General features: G+C 41.2%; 1 protein-coding gene across 4 annotated transcripts in view; it reads right to left on the bottom strand.

Annotated features, from left to right (window-relative positions):
* Positions 1-14,842, bottom strand: part of PHEX (phosphate regulating endopeptidase X-linked) — a 195,443-nt gene extending 180,601 nt beyond the window's left edge. For all 4 annotated transcript variants that reach the window (XM_007174661.2, XM_057539099.1, XM_057539101.1 and 1 more), the window contains exons 1-3: positions 14,605-14,842; positions 9,394-9,462; positions 1,944-2,105 (exon numbers count right to left, since the gene is read on the bottom strand). In XM_007174661.2, the coding sequence (XP_007174723.2) occupies positions 1,944-2,105; positions 9,394-9,462; positions 14,605-14,722 (349 nt within the window). In that variant the 5' untranslated portion in view covers positions 14,723-14,842. The remainder of the gene's footprint in view (positions 1-1,943; positions 2,106-9,393; positions 9,463-14,604) is intronic.
* Between the last annotated feature and the right edge of the window lie 236 nt (positions 14,843-15,078).

The following is a 15,078-nucleotide window of genomic DNA, read 5'->3' as shown; positions in this document are numbered from 1 at the left end:
TATCTGGGAATTTATCCTAAGGATACATTTAGATAAGGCCATAAAGATGTGTAAACTTAGGTATTATTATAGTGTTACTTATAATAAGGAAAGATATCTACTGACATAATCCATGTCTATAAGGAATACATTATGTGTTACAGCAGGTGACAGAGCAGCATGCATAATATCAGCTATTTTTTATTTTTTAAAATATATGGCTGTGCATATGAGATTATGCATATGTACCCACACATGGAAAAAAACACCTGGAAAGATATATACCCAATTACTTTATTAGCAGTTATTTCTAGGGGTGGATTTATGCGTGACTTTCTTTTTACTTTTTGCATGTTATTTTTGCTCCTTTTTACTTTCACGACCGAGCTTGGAAATAAAATTTTTTCATTTTTCAAAGTAGAAAAAAAAAAACTTGTGCTGCTCTGAACAATTTACTCTTACTTCTATGAATTTTAGCCCATATACCATGTCCTCCTCAAACAAAGCCCATCGATACTGATTTTAATTTTTACAATAAGACATTCCCAGAAATCCTTTAACTTATTATAACTGCTTCATGCCCTGAAGATAGAAATCTTTGGGCTATAACTAATATAAAAGGATCACCTATCTGGAAATATTGACTTTTTCTTATCCTTCATTGATATTTCTCCAATTGTGTGTGTGTACGTGTGCACACATGCACACATCTCTCTGTCTAGGAAGAAAAGAAGCCAGAGAAGAGAAACAGGAAACAGGCAAGAATGGTAGGTAAAGGACCGACACGAGTTAATATCCTACGGGGAAATAAGTCTCAGTAAATTCATTCTTCAAGGTCCTATTTACAGTTCCACAGAACAGGAATCTCACCTGTTGGGTTATGGGAAAACTCTGACATTCTTGCAAATTCTCATTTATAACTTATGAAGACTAAGTTTCAGCCTTCTAGTAGAAAATGTAAGTCCATATGATTTATACCTAGTTGTGAAATTTAGGCACATTTTTCCTTACAGTGACAATAGGTATCTATTTTGCCAATGGTTTCAGATGTTATAACATATATATAAGTTGATACGTATTTAATTTTCATTCAAATTAATGAACTTAATTCTCAAAATCTTGGGGAAAAGGATATGGAGAAGATAGAAAAATGATGATTCTCAAAAATTTTCAGAAATTCTTTTAGGTGTGTTACTGAATGCAAGTTATATGGCATAGCTCAGTTATAAGAAAGTGAAAAAAATATATACTATTTTTGCCTTCTCAAAACACTCACCTTACCTGGCCTTGAAATCTCCCTACTTGCGTTCTGAAGTGGTTTTCTCCAATAACTCAGCATAAAAATTAGACCAATTGTGAGCAGAAGATCCCCCAGCAAAAGATACTTCCAACTTTTGAAGAGTATGTGTGCATGCACGCATATGTGAGTATGTGTGTGTGAGCTTGTCATTGCTTGAGAGGCCATGGGGGAAGGATAGTCTCCCCAGAGCCAACTTCGAAGTTAACAGGAACAACATGACAAACACAAGGTCATCCAGAGTTCTCAAAAGTGATGTCAAAAGACAATGAAGTGTTAAGTACATTTTGTAAACCATGAAAATCCAGGACACAGTGAGAAAGTGATGAAGTTTGTTCTGAACATAACAGATGAATAAGTATACCAATATAACGCGATTTTCATTAACTATTCCTTTGCTCCCAACCTCAATCAAATGCTATTTATCCTTTAGCAGCAGAACTTACTATTATCAAATGTGAACATAATGAGCTACACTAGGCTTGCACTGAGATCTGAAAGATTAAAATTCCACAACTTTCCTTTCAATCTTCCACTTTAAAAAATCTTGGAAGTGAATTTAGTATAGTTAAAGAGTGAGCAGTCATGCCTCAAATCCAAAACTATGTTTTTCTTGTCAAATACTGCTCTCTGTAAAGCGCATCACCAAACCCAAGTAGAAACTTACCCTTCAACTTGAGGTCGACATTACGTCTCAGCCAAGGATAAATCCCATAGCTTGGCATATCTTCAGGAATTGGATTACTGTTTATCCAGCCATCACAAGCAAACCGGAAGAAATTATCACAAGGGTCCACAGACAGATTTACTTTACTCAAGATGGAAGCAGCTATTTAAAAAGAAAATCATAGGATTAATGACAAGCACTGAACATTGTGTACTGGTCTCTTCCAAATTAAACAATGATTTCATATCAACCAGTTCCCAAGCCTTGGCTTTTACATTTCCCCTCAAATGACGCCCTGAATCAACTTCACTATATTAAACTATTACATTCAGAGTGAGTGGATAAAAGTTTAGTCATATTATTGTTACTGGTTTTTGCAGGAGCACCCCTAACATCTGTGGGACCTGGAACAGGAATACAAATGGAGTATCAGGTAAATTGTTTGCCAGGACGCGTGTGACATTTCCTTCCATTCCTTTCATCCTTCTGCAAGGTGACTTTCCCACTCTTGCCACCAGGATCTATTTCCCCTGCCATGAATCTGGGCTGGCCTTGTGACTTGCTTTGACCAACAGAAAGTGGCAGAGTAACTTTTCATGAGTTTCAAAACTAGGCCTTAGGAGGCCTTTCACCTTCCACGTTAAATCCCTTTGGAGCCCTGAGACTGCCCTTTGAAGAATCTCCTGGAGGAGGTAAGGCCATGTGAAGAAGAACCAAGCCACCACCAACTGCCAGACGTGTGACTGAAACTATCATGGACCTTCCAGGCCAGGCGACCCTCCAACTGAATGCAGCTGTATGAATGAGCCTAGGCAGTCTCAGCAGAGGAACCCCACCAAACCCAAGGCATCAGAAGAAATATTAAATCACTCTTGTTTCAGGCCTTTAAGGTTTGGGGTGGTTTGTTCCACAACAAAGGCTAACTGAAACAGAAGCCCACATGTAATACCTAAATGTTGACAATATCTATTTACAATATACCTTTATAAAGACCTGGAGGGCCAGGTATGGATCCTTGAGCCCCTTGACATTCAGGGCAGCTCTCAGAGGAATGAAGCCCTGGAAGAGACCCAAACAGGCCCTAAAAGGAGGCTTGGGGCCATCTTGCAGGGAATTCTGGGTTGAGGAGGGGAGAGGCATGGCCAGAGCAAAGTGTAACATTCTAAATGAGGGGCCCAGGGCAGGGGCCCCTCTTGCCCAAGTCTAGGGGCAGAACTGGGTATTTGTATGAGTTAACAGAAAGACACGATAGACTGATCTGCCATCTTTTCCTCTTTCTTAAGGCCACACTCGATTATATATGGAAGATAGTCAATCGGTAGGAAGTTTGTTCATACTTAAATATGTATCCATGAGCTTTAAAAAATGTCTTTCAAAAAAAAAAAAAAGTCTTTCATTACAAAATGAGAAGGTCCCAAAATTCCTAATATTGAACACCAACTCCCTTCCAACTGCTGGCTACCACTCTAGCATAAAGATATGCACCAAATGATTTTTTTTTTAAAAAGGCGGCCAATATTTTAATGACCTTGGAAAGATGACATCCTGGGTGATATTCATAATTAATTAATGCCAGAATACATTTATGTTTGAAGTAATGAAAACTCAATGAGTTATCAGCTAAACTTGAATGACTTGCCAAAAAAATATAATCTGCATAAATTTAGATGCACATATTACAGTTTGGTTATGTGGGTGGTTCCTCCAGGTTTAAAAGTAAGGCTACATATTTCTCTAGCCTAGACTTTCTATGAAAATTTCAAACAGCTTTTTGTCTTTGATGAAGCTAATAACATACAAACAACCTAATCTCTATAGAACTTCAAAATCCCCATCATGCTCAATCCTTCCACATCCACAAAGAAAAAAATTGGTTTAGAATCTAAGGTTGATAAATTTTAAATTAACTTAATATTTTCATCTTTCAGAATTAATTAGGTTGTCTCCAATTACAATTTTACTTACTGCTACTATTTTATCATTAATATTTAATATGCAAATTTGCTAGGACACATAAAATCTTCACTTTAGTTTATATTTGTGGTTATTCTGGTTGTGCAGCCACAGAATGAATCTGCTATGGGACACCTCAGGAACATGGATCATACAAGTTTCAGTCCCACACAATATTTAGAGTCACATAGAGGAACCCTCACACACATTTTTATTCACATAAGCACGTTGTTTTCTGGCCACCTTCCCAAGCCTCCCCCTGCCCCCAACCCTCAAATGTATCCCATCTCCTCAGTATTCTTGCAGGTACCTAAACTGCAAAATCAGCTCTGACTTCAGCCCTGGTATAAAGTGGGGGAATACATTGCTCACACTGAATTTGGAACTGAGCCCACTAAGTGGAAAAACTCCAGCTTCAGCCTCTCAATTCAGCATTCACAATTCACAGCTGGGCACAGGGCTGCACTTTCTGCAAGGGAACTGTGACTTCAAATTGCAAGGGACCATAGCTGTCAAGACACCAAAACTCCTCTCCCCCTACTCAGCTCCATGGAGAAAAACCACAGAGTCTTGTTTTAATAAAAGAAGTACGATAATGAAGGAAATCTGTGAAAGGCCAAGCTATGTATTCCCTCAAGTCAATGCATATAAGGTAAATTGTTATTCAGTCTCCAGCTAGTGTTTATCTAGTAGAAGTGGAGACACCACTCATGCCAGCCTGACTTTTTAAGTTTAATCAGGGCTGGGGGGAGGGGGTAACAATAAAATCACTAATATTGAGCGTTTCTTCTGTGCCAGGAACTATGCTAAGCCCTTTTCAGGCAGTACAGCCTCATCACAGACTCTGGAGCCAGACCACCTGGTTTTGAATGCCAACAACCCCATGCAATAACTATGTAACCTTAGGCAGTTTACTTAGCCTCTCTGTATCTTAGTTTCCTCATCTGTAAAATGGGATAATAATAGCATCACATAGGATTTTCATGAGAATTAAATGAGTAAATATGTATAAAGTGCTTAGAACAGTGTCAGGCACATCGCCAAATAAATACAACTGCCAGATAAAACACACAATGCCTAGTGAAATTTGCATTTCAGATAAATGACTACTCTTACAGCGTAAGTACTACCAAATATTGCACGGGACATACTCATACCACAAAAAAAATTGTCGTTGTATATCTGCAATTCAAATTTAACTGACCATCCTGAATGAATGCATGTAGCTAAATCTGGCAACCATACATACAAATTTGCTATTACAATTCCACAAACACTTACTCGAAACTCTTGAGGCCAGATGTTTCAGAGCTCATAGATTCTAGAAAAGTAATGCAACGCCTAAACCACAGATTATATAATACCTCCAGCAATGTCTGGAGCAGCACTCCTGCAGCAAGCACATTAATAATTCTATAGGGAATAAACGCATATTCTCTTAAGTGGGATGAACAAAGTCTAAAACAGCCTCACGTGAGTTAAGATCCAGTTTTGCCATCACAGGAACTGAGCTCGGGTCCAGTCTTGCCAACTGAGCATTACAACGCTCTCTGGGTACAGGGTAAAGGCTATGGCATTGTGGACCTGGATTACTAGTACTACCACCAACATTATTTTCTTCTAGTCTCACAACCAGTATGATAAATAAAAGCTCTTATTCCCATTTTACAGATGGTGAAACTGAGCTTAGGATGGTTTATGTATTTAGCCCAGATCACATGGCCTGTACTTGGCCAGATAGATCATGCCTCACACTCGTCAACTTCTCTGGCCTTATCCACTATCATTAGCACGCCCTTTCCTTGTTTCCTCGTTTCTTTGTATTCTTCCTCCACCCCTTATTCTGAAAGAGGGATTGGGATAGATGGAAATAGAGAAGAGGAGAAAAGGAAAGTCAAGGAGAGAAGCCATCTCGGAAAAGATTGGCACCTGCTCGCAAAAAGTCCCGAACGTCGCTCTCCCGAACTTCATCCTGCCAGCACGCAGCGCACAGCGGCGCCCACGCAGCACTCACGCGGCGCCCACGCAGCCCACAGCGGCGCCCACGCAGCACTCACGAGGCGCCCACGCAACACTCACGCGGCGCGCAGCGGCGCCCACGCAGCAATCACGCGACGCCGACGCGGCGCACGGCGACGCCGACGCGGCGCACAGCGGCGCCCACGCAGCACTCACGCGGCGCCGACGCGGCGCACAGCGGCGCCCACGTTACAGTGAAGAGGACTGTAGCCCTGGCAGAAACAGCAGAAGTATCTTTTTCAATATTAGAAAGCCAGTCGCCAAGGTGAAAACTAAAAAGAGGGGAGCAAGGGAAAACACTAGCTGGCAGGAGGCGACATAATCAATGTCATTCTTCAAGCTTTACTTTTGCAGTATTATGATTCGTAATAAAGAGACAAAACTCATGAAATAAGTGGCACTCCGTACGAAAAGTTGACTTAGGGTTTCAATTTGAGTTTGAGTTCAAAATTTTTAATTTCACACATCTGCAAAAACTGTTCCACAGACGAAGCACAAGGTGACGTCAAGTCTAAAACCTGTCCTCTGATAGTCCCACCTGGTGCCCCACCCGACGCCAGGTCCCCCTTGCTCCACTGGAGAAATCCCTAGGTCAGCTGCTCCGCTGGGGGCAGGAAAGGACCTGGGGATTCCCACATCTTTCTCATCCTTTCTGCGACGAGATCAAAAAGCTGAAACAGTTGTCTAGTCCCTAGACTCTAGTAGGTCTAATGTTATGAAAAAAGAGCAAGACAGGACCAGGGTCCAAGAGAGTTTCCTGGCATGGCCTCTGGCACACAGGCACAGATGGAGAGGAGCCACACATGAACTTGAAGCCCAGCCCTGCTGCTAACTCAGGGTGCGACCCGGAGCAAGTTATTTAGCTCCTAGAAGCCTACATTTCCTCATGTGCAATTGGGCCGGGTGATAGCACCAACTTCATGCGGTTCTTATGAAGATTTTTATGAGATGGCACATGTAAGTCACTTAACATATTGCCCGGTTTAAAATATATATATATATATATATATGTTGATCACTTAAGAATGGGACAAGGGACTTGCCTGGTGGCGCAGTGGTTAAGATTCCACGCTCCCAATGCAGGGGGCCCAGGTTCGATCCCTGGTCAGGGAACTAGATCCCACATGCATGCTGCAACTAAGGAGCCCACGTGCCGCAACTAAGGAGCCCACCTGCTGCAACTAAAGACCCAGCACAACCAAATAAATAAATAAATATTTTTTTAAAAAAGAACTCTATTAGAATAGACTGGTGGTTGCCAACGGGGAGGAGGGTGGGAGAGGGTAGGAATGCAAGTTTGGGATTAGCAGATGCAAACTGGTACATATAGAATGGATGGACAACGAGGTCCTACTGTACAGCACAGGGAACTATATTCAATATTCTGTGATAAACCATAATAGAAAAGACTATGAAAAAGAATATATATATATATATATGTATAACTGAGTCACTTTGCTGTACAGCAGTAATTAACACATTGTAATTCAACTATACTTCAATAAAAAAATAAATTTTAAAAAAAGAACTCTAATAACACAACTGTCTAACCTAGTACCTTTGTATAAGGCCTCAGAGTTTAAAAGCCCTTTCACCTAAGTCTTTTCCATCTCAATAAATGCGACCACCCAAGCACCACCAAAAATCTAAGTATCACTTTGATTCTCTGAATTTTCTTGCAGCCCACATCCAATCCTTTAGCAAGCTCTCTATCTCCTAAACCCTCTTGTCTCCCTTCCCATATCTTGAATTCAAGACAGCATCTTGACAGCACTTCTCACCTGGCTTGCCGAAATAACCACCTGCCTGAGCGACCTTCTTCCATTCTTGCTCCCTGCGGTCTCTCCTCCACCCCAAAAGACTCCCCAGCGTCGAGCTCTCCACAGAGAGATCTTTTTGAAGGCTAATAAGATCTTGTGTCTCTCTTAAATCCCTCCAGAGGCTTCTGAGCACACTTAGGAAAACCTCAAACTTGCCGGCGCCTGGGTTCCCCACTGACCCTGATCACCTGCATCCTGCCCCTTACCCAGAGGCTCTTCCCATTCCTCAAGTCCCCCAAGCTCTTTCCTCTGCGGGACCTTTGCCCCAGCTGTTCCCCCGACCTGGAAAGCCCTTTCCTCCATCTTCACACAGCACTCCCTTCTCATTATTCAAAGGGCCCCTTCAATGTCATTTCCTCAGACTTTGCAATCTAGCCATCCTGTCACTTGCCACCACATTATTCTATTTTTTTAAATTTTCTGCATAACATGTACCACCAGCTGATATTTTTCTTGTCCATTAATTGCCTTGGGTGTTTGTTGTCTTTCTTCCCTTACCTGGTCATTCGGCCTCACTGCTATATTCCTAGAACCTAACTCAGTGCCTGGAGTGCAACAAATATTTGGTGCAATAATTCATTAATCTCTTCTCTTAAGGCCAAGAGGAAAGTGAAAGGACCATGTGCTTAACTTATCCCATCACTTTCCCCTTGGAAAACACACACTAGTGTCCCTGGCCACTAAAAATGGGAGTGGGGCTGGGATCCAGGTCCTGCAACTCTAGGCCCTAACACTGGTTTATGGAGGGCAAAACTGATAGATGTTGCAAAACTGAGGCAACTTTAACCGCTCGTCTTCACTTTGGGGTACCCACTGATACACAGCCTGTCACCTCAAGAAAAATTTGACTTGTAACGTGAAATAGAAGGACTCAAAGAGATTCCAGGTGACAGTGGAAGTATCGGCTTACAGAGGGTCCCTGCTTAGACGCAGACAGGCCAGACCCACTGACAAGAAGATACAGAAAGACTACTTGAGATAAATGGGAATCTAGGGCTTCCCTGGTGGCGCAGCGGTTGAGAATCTGCCTGCCAATGCAGGGGACACGGGTTCGAGCCCTGGTCCGGGAAGATCCCACATGCCACGGAGCAACTGGGCCCGTGAGCCACAATTACTGAGCCTGCGCGTCCGGAGCCTGTGCTCCGCAACAAGAGAGGCCGCGATAGTGAGAGGCCCGCGCACCGCGATGAAGAATGGCCCCCGCTTGCCGCAACGGGAGGAAGCCCTCGCACAGAAACGAAGACCCAACACAGCCATAAGTAAATAAATAAATAAAAATAAAAAATTTAAAAAATAAAAAAAAAAATAAAGTTTAAAAAAAAAAAAAAAAATGGGAATCTATATCCAGCTAAGGAGATACGAAGGCCAAGGTCTCCAGGTCTTAAGAGAGGCCATTCAGCCTTCCACACCCCTTCCTGATTTCCTTATAATGATTTGGAATACCGCACAGCTGTTTCATTGCAAGGAAAAAGAAAACAGGAAACCTACGTTCCACAACTTCACACCAAGTCTGAAAGAAAATTTAAAATTTCATCAGAATTGCATTTCATACCTGGTAAACCTCAAGCAAACAAAATACTAAAAATACCGCCTGTTTTCTCTTCCACTCACCAAGGTACCATAATCTTAACTTGACACAGGATGGAAAACTGACTTACCAGCTTCGATGCATTCTGGCTTCAGGCAGTACTCCGGCTTAGCTTGGAGGCTTAAGAAACCTTGACTCACTGAAAAAACAGACCAAAATAAAGAGATGACTGGCTTGCAGCAGACCACCACCAAGTAACCCACCGTCAGGCACATATGCGAGACATTTGCTGTCAGTTCATCCTTCCCTGTGTTGACGCCGAATTCAAAAATCCACTTGGCTCAGAGTCACAGAACCAGACTCTGGTCACTAGCTAAGTAACCTTGGTGAGACTCTTGGTTGCTCTCAAACTTGGTTCTCTTGAACATAAGACACAACTAGACCAGTGCTTCTTAGAGCGGGGTCCCCAGGGCAGGGGCAGCACAGCAACATCACCTGGGAGCTAATTAGAAATGCAAATGACCGAGCCCCACCCAGACCTTCTGACTCAGAAACTCTGTGGGCGGGGCCCAGCCATCTGTGTTTTAACAAGGCCTCCCGGTGATTCTGATGCAGGCTCAAGTTTGAGAACCACTGGGTTAAACGGTCTCTGAAGTCTCTTCTATCTCTGATTATCTGTGGTTTAAGTCTCATAATTTCACTTTTTGTTTACAACTACATTCTCATTTTAGTGATGGGAAAATTGAAACTTATAGACTGTGTCATTTGGACCAAATCCAGAGTGGAAGGAAAAAGCTAGCATAGGTGGCATTTAAAGTTCTGCGTCTTATCTAAACCACCCATACAGATACGGCCCATAAAAGGGGGAAGAGTAAAAATATATCATATATAACTCAGTCATCTATCAAGAGAGTCATTATCTGCCTGCCCCGTACCCCACACACCCTCCTCCCACCAGGCCCAGACAGACAGATGCATCTACCAGACAGATGCAGCTTGGTGGACCAAGCTTCCAACTACTTCCACCAAAACAAAACCCAACAAAAACCCTGTAAGACAGAAGTAGCTTTTCATCAATGGCTTAATTTCCCCCATCTGGCTGGTAACTTCATCTAAATGGATTTCTGCAGAAGTATAGAAGGGTGCCCTATTTGTAAACTTCAGGTAGCACCTGGGCATTAGCAGATGTGAGTTTAGACTTCGAAAATATTTCTGGTAGCCAAGGAAATTGTGGAGAATTCATTATTGCTGTACTCTGTGAGCAGAAATAAGGAATCATTTGGAAATGTGGCCATGGGGAGATGGATGGTGGCGGGTAAAGGGGGGACAAGGCCTTTCACAGCACCCTCAATAGAGAAACAGGATCAGAAAGTATGGCGGTATCTATATTTCTGCTAGAGATGGAAGACCTGTACATCACTTACCAGTGTGGCAACTTGAGTTATTTATTAACCCACATTCATCCTCCAAACAGTCTTTTTACCTGTGTTACATTAGAGATTCAAGAAAACTGTCTATGGAACAAACATCTCAGGCCTATTTTTAAGAAAAGAAGTATCTTGTCGTAAAATTATATTTTGATTCCTTTAGAAAGCAAAAAAAAGGTAAAAATATATATGTGGAACATAAAGATTAGTATGGAATATTTCAATATGCCTTGGTGGTAGAACCATGGAGTAAATTTTCCCTTCAGTCTACTTCTATATGGTTACCAAATGTTCTTTAAGGAGCATGTGTCTTTTTTTACAGTGGAAAAACAAACTTTATTGTAAATAATAATATTTTATGATTCTGGACAATACCTTCTTGATACTAGCCTTATTTTATTTTAGAAAAAAAGATAATAAAATAGTTAAAGACATTCCTTTCAAGATACAAACTTCCAGTTCTAAAATAAATAGGTCATGGAGATGTAACATACAGCCTGGTGACTATGGTTAGTAATACTCCGTTGTATATTTCGAAGTTGATAAGAGAGTAGATCTTAAAAGTTCTCATCACAAGAAAAAAAATACGTAACTGTGAGGTGATAGATGTTAACTAGACTTATCATGGTGATCATTTCGCAATATATACAACTATTGAATCATTATGTTGTACACCTGAAACCAATATAATAATGTTATATGTAAATTATATCTCATTTTTTAAAGTTTTAAGGAGTTATTTCTTTCATGGAAAATAATTATTGACCGAAAACCTCTAAGGTAGCAAAACTAAAATCAAATATCTTTACCTGATGATGAGTAAAAGAAAAGTTTAAGTTAAATTAATTAGGATGCAGACAAACCCAGTCTCTGAAGGAAGAGCATCATTTCCATGGGGGGGTTATCTTAAGACCCTGTAAATAAAGAAGGGTCAACAAGCCCAGACAATGTGAAGGTTTAAGTGAATAAAACAGAGACAACAAAAAAATATTTCTACTATAAAAAATGAAAATGTTACTTTTTGCTGGTTAGGGGCTTTTTAAAAAACTTAAAGAGCACTTTGGTTTCTCATTTTAGATTAGTCTATAAGCAGCAGAAATGACTTCAGAATGCAGTGACATCATCCACACGAGCATGAGAATGACCATAATGTGGGGGTCAGCAAACTATGACCTGTGGGCCAAGTCCAGTCCACTGCCTCTTTCTGAACGGTCTGTGAGCTAAGAATGTTTTTTACATTTTTTAATGGTTGGAAAAAATCATAAGAAGAATATTTCATGGCATGTGAAAATGATCCGAAATTTAAATTTCAATGTCCAGAAAGAGTTGTACGGGAATACAGCCATGCCCATTTGTGTACATATTGTTTATGGTTGCTTTTGTGCTACAACATAGTCGGGTAGGCACAACAGAGACAGCATGGCCCAGAAAGCTGAAAGTATTGTACACATCAAATTTATATAATGTTATAAACCAATGTTACCTGAATAAAAAATAAATCTAAAAGAAAAAAATGAAATACAATAAAATACACTGGGTATAGGCATATAAGGTCTTAAACCCTAGGGCTCTAAGTTCTCTGAAACCACCCCAAGGCCAGTGGCTATCACTCTTACTGTATAAGGACTAAGGCTTGAAAAAAGAGATTACCCCAGAGCCTAAAATACAAATAAGAGAGAAGGAGGAATGCCAGAAATTGCAGACATGTGACTGAACTTATATAGGCAGAAAAATATACCACAAAGTTTACCCGCAAGTGCCTTGAAGAGAAGAGGCCCTTAACCAGAATACTGTCATAAAGAGCACTGGCTGGCAGGTCCCAGGAGATTTTGAGACAAGGACTTTGCTAGGTGCAGGGTGGAGGCGGGTGGCAGAGCCTGTGGAACTAGGCAGTGAAAAGGGGAGGAGGGAAGGAAGGGAGTCAGAAATAGTGCAGAGACATTTGACAAAAATATCATTTATTTTTTCATTTGAGAGTGTGCATTTATTTAAAAGCAAATGTCTCTGAATGTATTCATCCAAAAGGACATGGTCACCTGAAGCAATACTTCTCAAACTTTAATTTGCAAATGAACCACCTGGGGATCTTGTGAAAATGCAGATTCTGAGTCAGTAGGTCTGGGGTGGAGTTCAGGCTCCCAAGTGATGCTAAGGCTGCTGGTCCGCAGACCACACTTTGAGTAGCGAAGGCTGAGGGAGGCCACACCCTTATTCTCTGACACCATTACAGCTTCTCTAAAGATTCTAAGTGAGAGACAGCCAAGTTATTGGGCACACTGGAAAGTTATTTTTCCTATCTTAGGCAGGCCTCCTTACCCATAATAGCATCGCCTGGCTTGATGAATTTTACTGTGCTCTAAAAACTTCAGAGCTGATCCCAAAGAATCATCTTCTCTCAAGGAACAAAGATTTGGAATTCCCCAGTGGCCTAGTGGTTAGGACTCCACACTTTCACAGCAGAGGGCCTGGGTTCGATCCTTGGTCAGGGAACTAAGATCAGTGTGGCCCAAAAAAAAAAAAAAGATTTGCTGCCATCAAGAACATTCTGATAATATGCTACAGCCTCAGAATGTAATCATAAGAGAGGAATTTCAAAAAAGCTTCAAGCAGCAGTAACGTCATTAAAAAGAGCACATATTTTTACATAAACAATAATCATTTGGATTTTTAAGTTTGGGAGTGTTTGCAAAACACAAACAGTCTAACTTTGTAGTCACTTCCCACATAGTACATACTCCCTTGACATGCCCATATCATTTTTCCTCCAGTTTTGAATTTCAGGATAGGACACTTGCCTAAACCCCAAGTGCCAAGAAATCTCACACCAGTTTTCGAGAGCCTCAATTTCAGTTGCAGGAGTAGGAGGTTTAGCTGTACCAGAAAGCAATAAACCCATCTAATTCCCTAAATCTTCAGCCACAGAAAACATGGAAAGGTGGTTTGCTCGTTTTAGCAGAGTTTTCAACCACACAACCCTAACTCTTTTAAAGTTTAATTACTGGTTTTCCCCTGCCAAGATAAACATGGCCTCCTGCATCCTGCCTATGCCAAGGTATGTTCCCAGGCTTGCTACATTTCAAACTGCACCTAGACTCTCCTAAATATAGGGCTTGGTCCTACATGACTTTCAAGCTAATGAAACAGTATGGGCCGTATGAGAAAAATACAAAGGCGAAGAGTCAAAGATTCAAAATGCCTAAAATTTTAGAACATTCCTCTCCCCTTTCTATTTCGTTCTGTCTCATAAGAATATGCTTTTAACATCATATATACTCTCTGGGTACATCATTCTCACCAAAAGTCATTAAAATCAATGAATCACAATACCTTTCAAATCTTAGGAGGAAAACCTCTGTTTTCCTTCATATTAGTTTTTAAATCTAAGAGAAAGGCAGAGTTAAATTTTGTATTCCACCAGAGTCACTGGATTAGAAAGGAATTGAAGAATATCATTAACGGTGCATTTTTAAAGACTGATTTGTATTTTGTGAGTTAAATTTCATGATTCATTCAGGCAAACACTGACAAAAATCAAATGGAAAGAAATTCCAGCATGGTTTGATCACAATGTAAAGTCTTTCCTCACAAAATAAATCAAAGTATCTGACTATGAATTCATAAACACTCATTTTGCTAAATGTAATGCATAAAAAATGTTTGCCCGATGCAACCAAATCCTCTAGCCACTCGAATCCACTTTATACCCACTTCACATTCTGGACTATGCATTTGGTACTTGGGAGTTTTTATTTATTTACTCTCCTAAAGAAAAAGCTTCCTTTCATTTGCATATTTAATAGAAACTAAGGATGCACCACCTGCTAACACAAGCAAACAGCCCTCCACCTGCATCCTGACCAGGTTTGCCAGAATACAGCACAAGGAAACCACTGCACTAGCCCAGTTCCACTTACCTAGAAAGAGGACCGTGCCCAGCACCAGGGTGCCACCAACGAACACGGCCAGGGCGATTCGAGTGCCTCTGTTGGCCGTCTTCCCACTCTCCACGCTGCTCCCTGTCTCTGCATCCATTGGGAGAGATGTAAGGGCCAGGCAAGAAGAAAGTCGCTTTTTGTGGTTTGGTGGCTGGTCTCAAGAGTCTGTTAGGCGTTGACATCCAAGGTTCTCATGCTCTTCTACTAATGGACAGGTTAAAAAAAAGCCCGTCAGGATATGTCCTCTCGCCACCCTTTCTCAAATACTTCTTCACAAATGAAATAAAAGAAACCCAAAAATATTGGTTGCCTTGGCTTTCCCCCTGACCAGACAAAACAAACAGTGGTTGCTTTATCTTGGTGCTCTCCCCCCAGCAGCACGGCGCTCCCCCTCTCAACCGATTGTGTGGCAGGCTCTTCTCTCAGGCGTTCCGAGTGTACATGTTTTACTAT

This window comes from Balaenoptera acutorostrata, chromosome X (genome assembly GCF_949987535.1).
Source record: "Balaenoptera acutorostrata chromosome X, mBalAcu1.1, whole genome shotgun sequence".
Lineage (NCBI taxonomy): Eukaryota > Metazoa > Chordata > Mammalia > Artiodactyla > Balaenopteridae > Balaenoptera > Balaenoptera acutorostrata.
This window is presented reverse-complemented; position numbering and strand designations above follow the sequence as displayed.